The sequence below is a fragment of the Salvelinus sp. IW2-2015 genome, linkage group LG5, assembly GCF_002910315.2.
Source record: "Salvelinus sp. IW2-2015 linkage group LG5, ASM291031v2, whole genome shotgun sequence".
NCBI lineage: Eukaryota > Metazoa > Chordata > Actinopteri > Salmoniformes > Salmonidae > Salvelinus > Salvelinus sp. IW2-2015.
Genome location: NC_036844.1, coordinates 8160418 through 8179099, shown reverse-complemented (window position 1 = coordinate 8179099; position 18682 = coordinate 8160418). Strand labels below are relative to the sequence as shown.

The window sequence follows — 18682 nt, the reverse complement described above, 5'->3', positions numbered from 1 at the left end:
AATGATGTCATGGCTTTGGAAGCTTCTGATAGGCTAATTGACATCATTTGAGTCAATTGGAGGTGTACCTGTGAATGATTTCAAGGTCTACCTTCAAACTCAGTGCTTCTTTGCTTGACATCATGGGAAAATCAAAAGAAATCAGCCAAGACCTCAGAAAAAAAAAATGTTAGACGTCCACAAGTCTGGTTCATCCTTGGGAGCAATTTCCAAAGCCTGAAGGTACCACGTTCATCTGTACAAACAATAGTATGCAGGATAAACACCTTGGGACCATGCAGCTGTCATACCGCTCAGGAAGGAGATGCAGTTCCGGGTCAACAGCATCAATGTAAAGTATAGCTTCCGTCCCTTCTCTCGCCCCTACCTGGGCTCGAACCAGGGACCCTCTGCACACATAGACAACAGCCACCGTCGAAGCATCGTTACCCATCCGCCACAAAGCCACGGCCCTTGCAGAGCAAGGGGCTACCCCCAAGGTCTCAGAGCCAGTGACGTCACCGATTGAAACGCTATTATCGCGCACCACCGCTAACTAGCTAGCCATTTTCACATCGGTTTCAAAGGCACAGATCTGGGGAAGGGTACCAAAACATTTCTGCAGCCTTGAAGGTTCCCAAGAACACATTGGCCTCCATCATTCTTAAATGGAAGTACTGAGTAAAGGTCTGAATACTTATATAAATGATATTTTCAGTTTATTTGTAATAAATTTCATATTTTTCTTCTAAAAACGTTTTTGCTTTCTTTAAGGGGTATTGTTGGTAGATTGATGAGGGCAAAAAACAACTTAATCATTTTAGAATAAGGCTGTAACCTAACAGAATGTGGAAAAAGTCAAGGGATCTACCTTCTGAAGGCACTGTATATCTGCAGTACTGTGGGTGTGTTCTGCTCTTGTATCTGTAGAAGTAGTAGTGTGTAGACTGTCCATGTAGTTGTCAGACAGTTCTTCTCAGATCTGCTCTGCCTGTGTAGATAGGTGACATATGGGTTTGCATCTGCAGTGTGTTTAGCTGTAATGTGATGTCTCCACCTGCGTCTGATGTAGAAAAGGTCATCCCATCTTTTGCTGCGGCTCGTTAAAGACAAACTAACAACCTCCGAGGGAACAAAAGAGGAAAAGCTATGTTTTTTTGCCCCAATCTCTTTCCTTTCTCCCTCTCCCTGGCCGTCCCTCGACGCAACTAAAAAATATATAACCAAGCGCAGATTTCTGAGTTTAGCGCTTTAGTCGTGCCATAATTGAGCTGTTAAACCCCTTTAGTGGTGTAAAGTACATGTTGATTGCAGGAGAGGTGTGAAGTGGTGTGTGCGCATGGCTGTGTGTGTGTGTGTGTGTGTGTGTGTGTGTGTGTGTGTGTGTGTGTGTGTGTGTGTGTGTGTGTGTGTGTGTGTGTGTGTGTGCGTGTGTGTGTTGGGAGGTGCCGAAAACTCAAAGACTAGCGATTTGGGATGACAGTCCTGTCTTGTGTCAGAACGCTGAGATTGTTTAGTTCTCCAAAAACCACGTGCAGGGGGAAGAGAGGGGGAGAGGAGAGTAATATAGAGAGAGAGCACTCTGGACACAGCAGGGTCAAGAAAACCTTGATAAATCCTTTTATAGCCAGCAGGCACGGCCCTCATCCTCTCCTGCTGGTTCTGTCCTTCTCTCTGCCTCCGTCTGATGTAGGAGGGCTGTGGTGGAGGTCTACTATTGGTTTGTGAGGCCGGTTTGACGTACTGACAAAATTCTCTAAAATGACTTTGGAGGCGGCTTATAGTAGAGAATTAAACATTAAATTCTCTGGCAAACAGCTCTGATGGCCATTCCTGCAGTCTGCATGCCAAATACATGCTCCCCTCAACTTGAGACATCTGTGGCATTGTTGTTGTGTGACAAAACGGCATTTTTAGAATGGCCTTTTATTGTCCCCATCACAAAGTGCAGCTGTGTAATGATCATGCTGTTAATCAGCTTCTTGTCAGGTGGATGGATTATCTGATTGACGGATGAAATCCTCACAACAGGGATTTTAACAAATTTGTGCACACAGTTTGAGAGAAATAAGCTTTTTGTGCAAATGGAACATTTCTGGTTTCATTATTTTCAGCACATGAAACATGGGACCAGCACTTTACACATTGCGTTTATCTTTTGTTCAGTGTAGTTTGATCTAAGTAGGCTACTCTTTCTATCATTGTAACTGTTGAGGCAGATTTAGGCCTACAAGACAGAAAAGTATATTAGATGAGTTGTCACAGCAAGTGATGGATCAAATAATTACTCCTGTCAAGGTTGTGGTCTAAGAGCAAATACATTGCATGATTATGGCATACTGGGGGTATATCATTGATTGACACCATCCTTTACATTGTATTAGCCTAACCTAAGTGCTGCAATCCTACAATTTCATTTTTAATGCCCCTGTGGTGGCCCAGTATCTAAATCAATTTTGACAAGAGTATGCAGGGGACATAACAAAGCGACCCACCCTAGTGTGGTCTTGTATATGTCAGGGTGGTACAAGGATCATGTGCTCCTACCAGCCCCTAGGAAGGCACCTGTTTCAGGGCTATTATTAGTTGAACTGCCTTTGTCCAAGGCACACATCATCAACTTATCCAACATACAGAGAAACAAGCGAGTGTAAGACTCAAGTGAAAGAAGAGTAGTGGAGTAGATTTTTGAAGACTGGCTTTTGTTCAAGTTGGAGTTGTGGGCTATAGGTCAGTCACAGCATCAGTCTGAATGAATGAATTCCAGTTCACGGATCTTGTAGGTCATATAATTTACATGTAAAATAAAAGGATCTATGTGTTGTAGCTCATCTTCATCATTAAAGTAAACTAGCCTAAAACAACCCCACACAACAGTCTGGATTACAAGTGGTCCTTGTCTGATATTAATGTAAAGCATCACTAAACAGCACAAATGTACATGAAAGCAGTTGAGCTAAGGGTTAGCTACCAGTAACTTTGGTTGAGCTTTCATAGCAAAGTTCGTCATTGCCTGGAATCAGATGGCGCCTTCTGGGATTTTTCTGTGTTTGATTCTGAATCAAAAAGGCACTTGCACACATTTGGCTATCTCTGTTGCAGGTGCATGGTAACAATTGAATAACATGCAAAGAAAATAGAATCCACGATCACTGTTCTTTATTAAGCTTTACGTATCGGCCTCAAGGCAATTGTCAGAGCATTTTTTCCAGAGTGTTTGATTCTGGAAATGGACCTCTCAGGTCCTATTATGCCGCAATGTTGAATAAAAAATGAGTTTACTCTACTGGTTGTCTGCGTCGTTGGTCCTTTGCAGGTTGGAATTTGAGCCAAGACATCCATAGGAAAAGTATTATTAGACCAACTTTTCAAAGCACCGAGTTGTGTTCAGAATTATATCACTTGAAGCAGGCGTAAAACCATGTAAACATGAGCACTGTACATGTTTGGCAAGTATGCATGCAAGTATTTACATAAGTGTGGCATGCTTCAGGGGATAGTTATCTGAACGGACTACCAGTGCTTGAAAAGTTGTTTAAGACTTTCCTTTCGATAGTCAAAGTCCACATGCAAAAGGACCAACTACGCAGATAACCGTAGAGTAACTTAAAATGTAATTTTATTCAACATTCCGGTTTGCAGAGGACCGTTTCCAAAATCAAACAAAGAAAAATACCGGACGTAGATTGAGAAATTCTCACTGTCTGGTGGTCCCTGTCAAAGCTCATCACTGCCACGTCCACAAGGAGGTACCACCAAGGTTGAGCAAGGATGGCTCCTTATCACACACATACATACAAGCGGATGGATGCATCGCGACTCGAGGAGGATGATGCAACATTGTATCGGCACTGAGGGTAGACGCTACACACATAATTATATATAAACTAGCTAGTAAGCTACGTTACTCCTCCATTTCCCCAACTGTCGTCCACTATTTTAGTTGATCATATAAAGCATGAGAGCACATATCCATGACTAATCTTAGCTAGTTTGTTGGTGGGGGGTGCCAACGTTACGGATGTGGTAAATTGCTAGTTGCAGTAAATGCTGGTTAGCATGAGCTAGTAGCAAGCTCACCTATTGGTTTCTTTCCTCGCTAGTTAGAATGATAGGCAATGTGTTGTTCTGTCACCTGTTGCAAGCCTTCTCTCGATGTCACCAGCCTTCGTGACAATGGGTCCTCTTACAGCGTACTCCACCGCTTTCACTCGCGGATTGAGGGGTTGTCCATGGTCAGACTCTTTTCTCGTATCTTGCCATTCTCTCTCAAGACCACGGTTGCCTCAGCTGTACTGAATCTCTTCTGTCCATACTGTTCAACGGCGTCCTTGTGTTTTGAATCGTATGGATTGCACTAAACATGATGTCCCGAGCCTTTGTCCGCACAAGGGCTGGAGACTGGTCAAAAACACGTGCAATCAATGATCTATTTGCCAAGTGCTGAAGTCGATGCATGATCTCAGAAGGTTAGCTAGAAGAAGCACAGAAATTAATGACCGCTGAAAATGAAGAACGATAGTATGTGAGAAAGAGGCGATGCTAGAGGATAACTGAGCGCGAAATATGTCTTCTCCAGCAGGTGGCGATGTTTTTTGTATTTTTTTCGCTACCAAGTGAGGAGTTTTAGTTTGGAGATCAAAGTGAGAGTCGATTTGGTCTACAAAAAAAATTGAATGGCTTGATATTGTGAGCGCAGGCTTATTTAATCAAAATTTGTGTCGTAATTGTTAGGTTGTTACGGGTGTACAGATATAAGTAGGACACGTGACACCCCGGCAAAACAAACACTTTATACAGTGTTTGTTTTTGCCGGGGTATCACGTGTCCTACTTAGTTATTCCTGTTCTTCAGATACGTATCTTCCCTCTCATTGGTAGAATGGTCTCACCTGATCTTGGCTCATCCCGACTGCCTTCCATTTTTTAAGACATTTTATTTAATTGTTAGAGTAGCCACTTGAGTATCTGGTCAACATTATGGATAGTCTGTGGTAATATCACCCAATCAAGGTTAACATTTCTGTATGCAACGTTTTGAAGATTTTGAATTTGCCCGAGTTAGGTTGAATTACCATATTCCCACACCTTCAATACTGGACTGCTAAAAGACTGTACTGGACAGCCACTGCAACACTGACTTTAAATTAATTGTTATAATCAAAAGTGAGGACTGCCTGCCAATATGATACCAAACCTGGGTCTGGGTCATGTCAAAATGTGAATATATGTCAAAAAGTATTTGAGGTGGGTTTGTTTTTTATTTGGAGTTTGCACTTTTGGGACCATTCCATTGGTGCCAATTGTACCAGGCCACCTAAATCAAATGAAGCTAAAGTGTTTTGTTTCTGACTGTTTTATATGGTGATAAATTATGCTGGCTCATCTAACCAGGCCGCTATCACCGGTCCTAGGTTGGTAACCGTTCTGTGCGCAATATAGATGAGCCAGCAGTTGAGTATTGGTCTCATGATAGACAGTGGTGTTAAACAAACCCTAATAAATGACAAGTAAAGATTACATCCCGTGTCCTCCAATTATTGTTGGTCTATTCAAGATTACTACACTGACCATACACACTTTTTCTCAAATAAAACGCACCACACTTATTCACTTGGCTAGTTACTCAATCAATCCAACCCAAACTACACTCAGCGCATGGGATGGGGGTTAGCTGATTGGTCAAAAAGCAGATAGTGCCATCTACTGGATACATGGTTGCACTGTGTACTTACTGTCCTAATACACTCGGGCCACATTCAATCAAATCAAATTGTATTTGTCATCAATGGGCCGAATACAGCAGCTGTAGACATTACGGTGAATGCTTATTTACAAGAGCTTAACCAACAATGCAGTTCAAGTTAATAAAATACTTTACTCAATAAACTAAAGTTTAAAAAATCGAATCAATCAAAGGTAACACAATACATTACATAACAATAACGAGGCTATATACAGGGGGAACCGTACCGAATCAATGTCGGGTGGTTACAGGTTAGTCGAGGTAATTTGTAAAGGGGGGGTCAATGTAAATAGTTCCAGTAACCGGTATGGGGAAATCCAGTTACGGTATGGGGATTCAGGGCTAAGTCAAAAAACAGAATGGCTTTGGCTGGAAATATGCACAAGCAGAATAATTGTGAAGTAAAAAGAGTGCCTCAAATAAAAGGTAATTTTGCATCTTCAATTAATTTATTAAAATTTCTCAAATAACGGAAATACAATTCTCAAACTAAAGATACATGTTTTAGACATTCATTATAATATTAGTCTAATAATACTGTCAACTTTTCAGATACACTGCAGAAAAGGTTAAAGAATTCTACATTTCTCATTGAAATCAAATAAAATGTTATTGGTCACATACACGTGCTTAGCAGATGTTATTGCGGGTGTAGGCGAAATGGCTTGTGATCATGAATCCCTACTTTGCATATGAACCATGTACTGCAGTTTTCCTTGCCTAATAAATCCGACCTATACCAGTTGTTGCGGATACAGTCTGAAACAAAGCACTGCAAAATCGTGGACATTTTCCTTACAAACCAGAATATTAAATAACATTTCATTTGAAACTTAATCCACCGGTTGTCTGTGCCGTTGGTTTCTTCAGCTGTTTGAAATTTGAGACAAAATATCCATAGGAAAGTATTGTTTTACCCAGCGCCGGTACTAAAGTTGAAATTTATATTACCTAGCACATGAGCAAAACCATGTAAACACCTGTTAGTATACTTCTGTCTTGAGGACGTGGCCTTCGGTCATGAGCAAACGCATCTTGATTGCCACACACATAGACCTGTGTTTTAATAATAATAATACTTTCCACGGACAATTGGCAGAGTATGTTCAAATATGATTTTATTCACACATTCGTGACGGACAAGGGACGTTTAGGCTTTTTTCTTGTAAATGTGTGTGGCGATAATGCAAAGCCATGACATCATTTTCTGGAATTTTCCAAGCTGTTTAAAGGCACAGTCAACTTAGTGTATGTAAACGTCTGACCCACTGGAATTGTGATACACTGAATTATAAGTGAAATAATCTGTCTGTCAGCAAATGTTGGAAAAATGACTTGTGTCACGTAAAAACTATCGTTTGTTAACAAGAAATTTGTGGCGTGGTTTAAAAATGAGTTTTAATGACTCCAACCTAAGTGCATGTAAACTTACGACTTCAACTGTATGTAAAAAAAATATTTCCGTTTTTTTGCAAAAAATTATAAAAAACTGCTTTCGATTTGTCATTGTGGTATTGTGTTTAGATACGTGAGGAAATTGTATTATTTTATTAATTTTATAATAAGGCTGTAACGTAACAAAATGTGGAAAAGTCAAGGGTTCTGGACACTTTCCGAAGGCACTGTAAGATCACACTAAGATCATCTACTGGCAGCACATCTGTAAACAATTCTCTATGGCTGCAGGACAGGACACACTGTAGCAGATACAGTACATAATTACACAGCTAGGCAATACTGCAGTACTGAAGATACAGGACAACAGCAAYGCAGGCTACGTCTACGGAACACACTTCTGAAGCTACAAAGAAAAGTACACACTATCTAGTCTGTAAGCATACAGCTTGGACTCCAGGAACATGCAGGCACACTAAGAACAGGCTTTATGAACAAAGCACAGGGAGACAGGCTGGGAGAAAAATGGCAAGAAAAGAAGAGAGAGAGCGAGTGAGGGAAGGAAGGGAAGGAAGAAAGTGGATGGAGCAGGAAGCAGCAGCAGCTAGTAAATCCCTTTCTAGCCTGTACACCACTTCATATTTCACGTTTGGCCCGAGGGACATTTGATGACGGTGGCTAAGAAGACAACTACACCCTCTGAATAGGAAGAGTACTCTGTGGTGCTCTGACAGTCTCCTGTTGTATCTGTGGTTAAATGTGTTTGGATGAATAATCGGGACGTTGCTTCAAACCACATTTACCAYCCACATTTACCCTCATGGTCCTGAGTATTTTATCAGCACTCAAATCATTATCCTACTCAGCTATGGTCCTGGAACCAAGAACTTGGCCAAGGTGCTTCTTGATCGTGCACTTACAAAAAGGACACACACACACACTTACCGAGCCAGTGTTCTCCAGTGATTTTTCCAAACCCCTCGCGGTAAGAGTCCCATCCTCTAAAGAAGTTGACTGAGCCATCTTCCCTGCGCTGGATCACCTGGAGTACACAGACAAAGAGCAGGTGTCAAATAGTAAATATTGGCTACTTCTCAGAAAGTTTTGAACTGTCAAGAGGAGTAAAACAAGGTTGTCCATTATCGGCATATCTATTTATTATTGCCATCGAAATGTTAGCTGTTAAAATCAGATCCAACAATAATTTCAAGGGATTAGAAATAAAGGTGTCAATGTACGCTGATGATTCATGTTTTCTTTTAAACKTGGATACCTCCACAGCCTCATAGAGGATCTAGATAATTGTTCTAAACTCTGGATTACAACCAAWTTATAACAAATRTACTATATTACGTATTGGATCATTAAAAAATACTACTTTTACTTTACTATGTAGTTTACCAATAAAATGGTCTGATGGTGATGTGGATATATTCGGTATACATATTCCAAAACAAATAAATGATCTCACTCCAATACATTTTTATAGAAATTTTGCAAAAAAAGGATATATCTTGCTACCATGGAAAGGTAAACACCTTTGTATTTGTGGAAAAATCACCCTGATTGACTCTTTAGTCATATCCCAGAGTACCTATTTRCTTATGGTCTTGCCTACACCTAGCAAACAGTTTTTTTAATTATGTGAGGAAAAAATKATTCCATTTTATTTGGAACGGCAAGCCAGACAAAATAAAATGGGCCCATTTATATAATGAACATGAATTCGGAGGACTGAAATKATTAAATATTAAAGCATTAGACCTCTCACTAAAGTCTTCAGTCATACAAAAGTTATACTTAATTAGTAAGAATTTCTAAACCCAATGTTCAAGAAAGGCCTTTTTCCCTTCATTCAGATTACAACCTCCCACTTTCAGTTAGGAAATCAAKCCATAGAAAGTTGGTTGCAATTTCTATTTAATTCACCAGAAAAGACAGAACAAATAATACAACAAATATTGTGGTTTAACTCAAATATACTAATTGATAAAAAAAACTATATTTTTTAAATAAAAAAAAAGGTAAAATCTTCATAAATTATATAATAAATATGACTGGTGGAGTTATGTCATACATGCAGCTAACTAAAACGTATGGCAATTACAACCTACTAATTGTGGCATTACCGCAAAAATGGAAAATGAAAGTGGAAGGGGTAAAAAGTAAGGAACTTGTCTGTCGGCCCTGCATTTGGGCTCCCGGGTGGCGCAGCATTTTAAGGCACTGCATCTCAGTGCAAGAGGCATCACTACAGTCCCTGGTTCAAATCCAGGCTGTATCACATCTGGCTGAGATTGGGAGTCCCATAGGGCAGGGCACAATTGTCCCAGCGTCGTCTGGTTTTGGCTGGGGTAGGCTGTCATTGTAAATAAGAATCTGTTTTTAACTGACTTGCCTAGTTAAATAAAGGTAATATATATATATATATATATATATATATACAGTATATATATTCTAATTTAAAGACCATGATTGGTTAAAGAAAATTGTGATCAGGAATTGTGAAAAATTTAGTTGAAATGTATTTGGCTAAGGTGTATGTAAACTTCTGACTTCAACTGTATGTATGTGTATATGTATGTATTTATATGTCTATGTCTGTATGTGTATGTATTTATATGTGTGTAAATATACAAACTCAGCAAAAAATCAAACGTCCCTTTTTCAGGACCCTGTCTTTCAAAGATAATTCGTAAAAATCCAAATAACTTCACAGATCTTCATTGTATATTGTTTAAACACGGTTTCCCATGCTTGTTCAATGAACCATAAATCATTAATGAACATGCACCTGTGGAACGGTCGTTAAGACACAATTAAGGTCACAGTTATGAAAACTTAGGACACCAAAGATGCCTTTGTACAGTCGTATTGTCGTATTTACAGTCGTATTTACAGTCTTCTATAGTATACATACTGTWGTAAAAAAAGACTMGTTTATACTATATTAATTGTTGTTGTGTTTTTGCAGACTATATGTTGTACTGTAATATTGACAGTAGTGTGTTTTTTATCATTTTGCTTGTTTTTTATGAACTGTAGGGAACACAATATATAGTCTATACTTGGCATRTAGGTTATTTTACAGGTTGCACAAATTGGGACACGGGGGAGGAGAATGTGCAGGGTATATGCAAATTGAATGCTGTATTATTTATTATAGTACATGCGGACTGTTGTGTTTTTGCAGGCATTTCTGTAGTATTTACTAAAGTGTTTTTTGTGTGGATAATACTGTACTACGTACTGTAGTATTCTGCAGYATACTACATAATTATATACTAAGTACCCATATAACATGATGGGAGGGATACTAAAGTCTGTCGTGTAGTACCCTACAGTATACTATAGTTTACTACAGAATTATATAGTAAGTACTGTAAAATTCTACAGTAATCTGTGGGGGAGTTTAAAGGTTGGAGGTTGGGTCTGGGATCAGCAGTGATACACTTCCTAACTGCTGTATCTTTCCAGTAGTAAGATGAGTCACAGTGCACAGATCTTGTAGATCTAAGGACACCACTAAAATGGTATCTTCTCTCAGTCATAAATGCTTCTGCTCTCACCAATATCTAATGCACACGCTCTTCCCTTCTGAAAAGGCCATTTGTAGGAAGCTAATGAAAGGAATCCATCAAATCTTGATTGACTTTGTCATAATAAAATAATCTGAACTCTAGCACTAGGTGAAAATGACATTATCCTTCGCCCACTGTAGCACTATGAATGAAATGAAATTAATTATATCAAGCTAAGTGATGTGTGAATAAATAGAGTGAAGCTTTGCATAAAAAGAGACCTTTCAGGATGGAAAACAAAACAAATATACGGAATATTTTCGATTACACGGCTCAGACTTTAGATGAAAGACTTAATAGAAAACAACTCACTGTAACATTCTGCAAGGCACTGTGTGTGTATGTGTGTGTGTGCGTGTGCGGGTGTGGGTGTGTGTGCGATTGTATGCCTGTGTGCCTTTGCGCGTGTGTGTAGGCCGAGATATGTTTGTATACTCCCCAGGAAAAATGCTGATGATTGGGTCATCACAAGCAGTAGATGAACAGAAATTGGAAATGTGCTAGGGCTGTGAAAAATACATCTGCATGGAGAAACAGTCAGAATGATTACCAGTGAAGGTGCTGTTTGTGTTAAAGTGACACAGTCAATTCTCTGAGTCGGTTCGTGTTCCACACCAATGAACCACCCACACCTCGACAAACACCATGAAAGAAATCTTTGTTTTTATCCTAGGCTTACAGTTCAACTGTGAAAAGGTAGAAGTGTCGCACGGTTTTATAGGTAGACAGGCAAAAGGCATTTACGGTGCCAAAATGTTGGTTTTATTCACTAAAGTACGGTAGGCCTAGAAGTGGTAGGAATAAATAATAATTATGGCAAAAATAGGCAGAAAGGATTTACCGAAACAAACAAATGATAAACAAAAATGTATGTCTTCAAAAAAAAAAATGAACTCAACACAAAATCCAGATTTGGTGGGAATCAGGATACGCGGACTGTTAGACAAATATTATCTACAGGCTACCCACATGGACACTCTCACCCTCAGTGTTAGCCTCGTACACACAAAACAGAATGTAAGCTTGCGAGATCAGGATGGTTCATACAAGGCAGGTGAAATACCTTAAAACGCTCCCTGGGAAAAACCATTGCCTCAACAAGCAGGGGTGCATATAACTAACTGGTTGAAACCTGGGATGCATGTTTCTCAAGCATGCGCGGGTGTAGTCCTAGGAAAGTTGTCTGCGGGTCAAGTCATAGTTAATTCAAGAGCACGTGGGAGATTAGGGACCAGTTGCCATCACATCAACCAAGAGCAATATGCTGAGGGGGWAGTAACATGGGAGCAGAGCAGATGGGTCTGGCATCTTGTAAAAAATCTTGTTTGTTTTGTAGGCCTACAGCCAGTAGCCTAGCCTTCCTTAATTGTGAGGATATGTGATGGGCAGAAAGTTGTCTTGAAGGGATTGCATTTCTTGATGGTCAGTTGCTATCTGGTAGTTTTCCATGCTGTTCTTAGTCCATCTATAAGACTGCTTTGTCCTGCGTTATTTTACTGGGCTCTGTCCCATGTGGTTTGTTTCTCCCCTTTATAGATGCAGTTTTGCTATGGTCTGGTGTTAGTGGGGTGACCACGACTGACCGTAACACACACACCATGGATGAAGTGTTTGAAACACACACTGACTGCTACCTCTCAGACCCTGCTATATAGGGATATAGTACAGTACATATCTGTACAGGGCTGGACTACACAGTGAGTGTTCTGGGGAAAAAAAGATGTGTGTGATTTAAGAGCTGGTGATGTGTCACTGATTCATTCATATCTGTTTGTTTGAATGTAAGTTGTGTTTACTATGACCATGCTGGCAATTTAGAATATGTTCTGTTAAAATCTCTAGTAGTCATATTGTAAAGATCGTTTAGTTTCCATAGCAGGCCTTTGTGCTCTACTCCTCTCATTCTCCCAGTAGGCGAGGTGGTAAATGCCTTTTGGGTACAGAGACAATCAAAGGCAACAACAAGACATGAAACACAATAGTTCAAAACCCATCTCAGTAAATTCTCCTTTGTGGCATAACTACCTCTCTATCCCTCTGTCCCTCCCTCTCTCTCTAGAACGGAGGAGAATAGTGCAAATTGAGTGAGTGATGATAGGTATTAGAACACGATGGAGAGAGGCTTTTCTTTTCACTTGCTCTCTCACTCTCACATCTCTCTACCTCTATTTCTCTTCCTCACTCTCACTCTCTCCTTCTGACTTTCTATCTTTCTCCCTCTCTCTCTCCCCCCCTCTCTCTCTCTCTTTCTCTCTCTCTCTCTATATAAATATCTTTCTCGCTCTTTCTCTCTCCTCTATGCCTCATTCTCTCTCTCTCTCTGAATTCCACTACCATTAGCTCTAGCCCAGAGCCAGCAGGGTAGCAGTGAGGTTTAAAATGCAACAGGGAGACCACAAATCCTATCCTCCAAATCAAACACGAATCACATCCAGCAAAAAGAAACAAACCACCCTCCATTCGTTTCCCCAAAGCAACGCCAACGATGTGGCTGAGTTCTGTCAGACAGACTTTTGCTTTTACACACTTTCGCCTGCTGATAATAACTCAATTCTCTCCATTCCTGTGCACTTTGGCAGTGCCCTTTCGGGAAAGATATCTAACGACTGTTATCTTGTTTCTGAAAGAGCTGAACTCTGCTTCACTGTTTCGCTGGAAGCACCTGCAAGAGGAGTCAGAGATGTCTGATAGGTAAAATTGTGCACTTCAGGGTGTAAGGAAGTATAAATAGAGAGTATCTAGAAGAATGTGAGCAGTGGCGTGTCCAGGGTGTGGCCCAGGGTGGCCACGGCCCAACCCTGAAATCTGATTGGCCACTGTCGTGACTTTACTTTCATTAATCTGATGACTGTTATTTATCGAATCAACTAACTATGTTTAATTGTTACCCAATTAAATTAACCCTCCTGTTATGTTCGTGTCATGTTAATTAATTCTGTGATCCCGGTCCAAAATGACCGCCCCATTATAGCTGATTATAAATCCATAATAATCCATATATTATTATTATTATTACTATTATTATCACCTCATGTTGTGTTAGATCTTTTTATCAACTTAAGTTCTTGTGAACATTACACGTTTTGAACTTCTATTTGCTATTTATGGCCTGTAGTCCTCATTGACCTGAGCTCATACAGCTTGTTTCTGAGTATACCAGAGCTATGAGAAAAGCATCTTCACTGTCCGTTTCCTGGCCTCTCKCCTCCTCACCAGTGTCATGATCAAAGATATGATCAAGAGCCTCACATACAGTATATCGTTTGGTCATTGTGCTGCCAYAGAAATAATTGCCACAAAAAAAGCTTTATATACCAGAGCTGCGAGAAAAGTTATATGTATTATTGAAACAATATTGCGATTGTTTGTGAGAATGCCAACAGGTGTGGTTCCCGTAGGGGATATATTCTATTGGGGAATTGTTCCCGTGGGGGTTGCCATGGAAGCCAAGACGGGGAGTGAGGTGTGTGTGTGTGTGTGTGTGTGTGTGTGTGTGTGTGTGTGTGTGTGTTTGGTTGTGTGTGGTTGTGGTGTTTCAAACACACATGCATGTGGTGGTCTGGGAGAGGAATTGTGTCCTTCTGATGATGGGCATGTGCCTGATCTAATTTTTATATACTTGTAGTTCACCCATTTTGACCGGGAACACCACAGGTGTACAAAAGTTATAATAAATAAATAAATAAAACACCCAAAATGTAATGAAAAGCATCACAATGTATTTTGTGTGTTCAGTGCCCTGTGCGGACAAAGTCATGGAACCTTATGACAATCGATTATTAAGTACATTTTTCTGAGAGAAAACGTATAAATCGGTTCAATTGACCGGAACACACCAGGAGGGTTAATCATGTAACGGTTAACTCATTAGGATTTTGGGGCACCACGAGAGCGGTGGATTAAAGAGTTGCCATCTCCCGAATTAAACTGTCACATCCATAAAACAGTCAACATATTATTCATAACCTCGTATCATATCATCATTCTGAACAGTCGTAACCTTCTGCATCTGCAAAAACCCTAGCCTTACTTATGATTCAGTACGACACGAATTGGTTTAATGATCTATTTACTAGCTAACTAAATGACTGAAAGAGAGAGCAAGGGAAAACACGGAGAGGGACAGAGTGAGAAACAGAAAAAAAGAGAGAGAAAGAGACACTTATCATTGACACATTTTAGGAACTACTCTCACATTAATCATATACTTTTGCACACGAACTGCTGCCCGATTGGAGTAAGAAATGATGACAGCAGTAGAATACATTGGATTGAAGAGTAGGAGAATGGTCCCACTTAAATTCGCTTTCCTACAGGTGTTCCTCCTTTTTAAACATTGTGTCATATTGCAGCACACCTTGCAGGGCTGCAGCATGCTGTGGCACGTTATTTCATTGTCAGCCATATTTTCTGTTATAGCAAGTTATTGCTAGTTTGACCACCAGAGGGCATCTTTGAGAAGCATTTGATAGTCTTCCATATTGGCATTACCAGATAATTTAAAACCTTTCTTGTAATAACATGTACAGTTAAAGATGGAAGTTTACATACATCTTAGCCAAATATATTTAACTTCTTGCAACTATAGGGGGTGCTGTTCCGCATTAGCATATTTGTGTCTCCAAATTAAACTGCTCGTGCTAAATTCTTGATCGTACAATATGCATATTATTGTTATTATTGGATAGAAAACACCTTCTAGTTTCTATAGAAGTTGGAATTTTGTCTCTGAGTGGTACAGAACAATTTCTACAGCACTTTTCATGACAGGGTTCAGATTTCAGAAATTTTTACCTCTGATCTGGGGTCTGTTTATAAGGCCACAGTGAATGCTATGAAGGAACCGACACTGCCTACGTCTTCCTCTGGGTGTCTGTACGTCATCACGTTTTCAATGAAATCGATGGGCGTTCACAGCCATTATAAATGACAAAAATGTACAGAGACCCTCTTTCTCAACTTGCGCCTCAAGCGTGAAGGCCATCGGACATGCCTCGTTCCAAATCGTTTTTTACCAGCAATTTTCTCCGGTCATGTTTTCAGTCGTTATAGTTGTTAAAAACATCATAATGTAGTTAATTTGAGCCGTTTTATATCAATTTATATCCGTTTAGTGCGATTTTGAGGAATTTCTTTGTTGTGCGTTCTGAAAGTTTGGACACACGTTTTAGGGAGTCGGTCGTTGGTGGTGAACATTTCGAAGGACAGAGGACATCTATCGACCAAAAGACGTTTATAACATAGAAAGGATACATTGCCCAAGAATATGATGGAAGAACAGCTCAAGTAAGCAATATTTAATATGATAAACCGTGTTTCTGTCGAAATATTTTAAACGCATAATTCGCCATTTTGTTTGGTATAGCTTCACTTGGCCAACCCTGTATTGAAAAGTAAGGATAATTTTAAAAATGTAAATCCGGGTTGCATTAAGAACTAATTTGTCTTTCGATTGCTGTCAACCCTGTATTTTTTTGTCAAGTATATGATTAGCTTTCATTAAACTAGATCACTCTGATAGATGACGTCAGACATATTGAGGCTTGATTTCCTAGTATTTTTATTGTGTAACCACGGTTTTGTATGGCTAAATATGCACCTTTTCGAACAAACTGTATATGTATATTGTAAAATGATGTTACAGGAGTGTCATCGGAAGAATTCTGAGAAGGTTAGTGAAAAATTAATATATTTTGGCGGTGATTACGTTATAGCGCTCTTTGGCTGGAATCGATGCTCTGGTAACGTTTGTTCTGGTGGTATGCTAACTTATCGATTTATTGTGTTTTCGCTGAAAAACGCTTAGAAAATCTGAAATATGGTCTGAAATCACAAGAACTGGGTTTTTCCATTGCTATGCTTTGTCTATTTTTATGAAATGTTTTATGATGAGTAAATTGGTCATACACGTTGCTCTATCTGTAATTCTAGTCGATTTGTGATGGTGGGTGCAATTGTAAACTGTGATTTCTACCTGAAATATGCACTTTTTTCTAACAAAAACTATCCTATACCATGAATATGTTATCAGACTGTCATCTGAAGAGGTTTTTTCTTGGTTAGTGGATATCAATATCTTAGTTGAGCCGAATTGGTGATAGCACCTGAAGGAGTAAGAAACTGATGGAGTTAGAATAGTGGTGTATTTTGCTAACGTGTTTAGCTAATAGATTTACATATTTTGTCTTCCCTGTAAAACATTTTAAAAATCTGAAATGGTGGCTTTATTCACAAGATGTGTATCTTTCATCTGGTGTCTTGGACTTGTGATTTAATGATATTTAGATGCTACTATCTACTTTTGAAGCTATGCTAGGTATGCTAATTAGTGTGTGGGGGGTGTGGGGGGTGCTCCCGGATCCGGGTAGAGGCTCGTGAAAGGTTAAACTCAGTTTTTCACAATTCCTGACATTTATTCCTCGTAAAAATCCCTGTCTTTGGTCAGTTAGGATCACCACTTATTTTAAGAATGTGAAATGTCAGAATAATAGTAGAGAAAATGATTTATTTCAGCTTTTTTTCTTTCATGACATTCCCAGTGTGTCAGAACTTTACATACGCTCAATTAGTATTTGGAAGCATTGCCTTTAAATTGTTTCTCCCAGGAATCCCAGTTCCACAATAAATGTTTGTTTTGTTCGATAATGTCCATCATTTATGTCCAAATTCCTCCTTGTTGTTCTAGCGTTCAGTACACTTTCCAAACTCACGACGCACGGGCAAGTCCAGCAGAAAGTACGGACGAAATGTTACAGTCCGTAAAAACATGAAAAACTAAGTATTGAATCAATCTTTAGGATGTTTTTAACATAATTCTTCAATAATGTTCCAACCGGAGTATTCCTTTGTCTTCAGAAGTGCGATGGAACAGAGCTCGCTCTCACATGAATGCGCATGGTCAGCGCATGTTCAGCTCATGGTAGACCTTACTCAATCCCCTCTCATTCTGCCCCACTTCACAGTAGAAGCACCAGACAAGGCTCTAAAGATGGTTGACATCTAGTGGAAGCCTTAGGAAGTGCAACATGACCAATATCCCACTGTATCTTCAAAAGGAGCTGAGCTGAAAATCGACCAACCTCAGATTTCCCACTTCCTGGTTGGATTTTTTCTCAGGTTTTTGCCTGCCATATGGGTTCTGTTATACTCACAGACATCATTCAAACAGTTTTAGAAACTTCAGTGTTTTCTATCCAAATCTATATGCATATTCTAGCTTTTTTGTCTGAGTAGCAGGCCCTTTACTCTGGGCACGCTTTTCATCCGGACGTGAAAATACTGCCCCCTACCCCAAAGAAGTGAAATAATTTGCTTAATAGTATGGTGTTTCTATTCCAAGAAAAATGAAAAAACCTCTAGGTTTCCTTTAGAATGCTATGGAAAATATGGTGCTGTACAACGTGACGGTCGGCAGAACAGTAGTGGGCTATTTAGCTAAAGAATCCCTGTGTCGTGCCGGGCAGGGCACGCGGGAGACCGGGCTTCAATTCCCCGACAAGGAGAAAGGAATAGGCTGCCCTTGTAAATAAGAATTTGTTCTTAAAACTTCTTAAGGCTAGGGGGCACTATTTTCACGTCCGGATGAAAAGTGTGCCCAAAGTAAGCTACCTGCTACTCGGGCCCAGAACCTAGGATATGCATAGAATTGGTCGATTTGGATAGAAAACACTCTAAAGTTTCTAAAACTGTTAAAATTCTGTCTGTGAGTATAACAGAACATATGGCAGGCGAAACCCCGAGGACAAACCATCCAGGAACTTTTTTTTTGAGGTCACTCTCTTTTTAATGGGATTTCTATGTGGATCTAGATTTCTAAGGAACTTGCTTGCAGTTCTTATTGCTTCCGCTAGATGTCAACAGTCTTTAGAAATTGGTTGATGTTTTTTCTTTGAGAAATTAAGAAGTTAAGCTGTTCAGAACGAGGGTCGAGTCAAGTGTACTGTTGTGGTTGGGGCGCATGACCTGAAAGCTCGCTCCACTTT

The 18682-nt window shown here is 39.7% G+C and overlaps 1 protein-coding gene across 1 annotated transcript in view; it reads right to left on the bottom strand.

The window, feature by feature from the left end:
- Positions 1-18682, bottom strand: part of LOC111964475 (fibrinogen C domain-containing protein 1-like) — a 273359-nt gene that overhangs the window by 85234 nt on the left and 169443 nt on the right. Inside the window, exon 5 of the mRNA XM_070443759.1 lies at positions 8065-8161. Within this exon, the coding sequence (XP_070299860.1) occupies positions 8065-8161 (97 nt within the window). The remainder of the gene's footprint in view (positions 1-8064; positions 8162-18682) is intronic.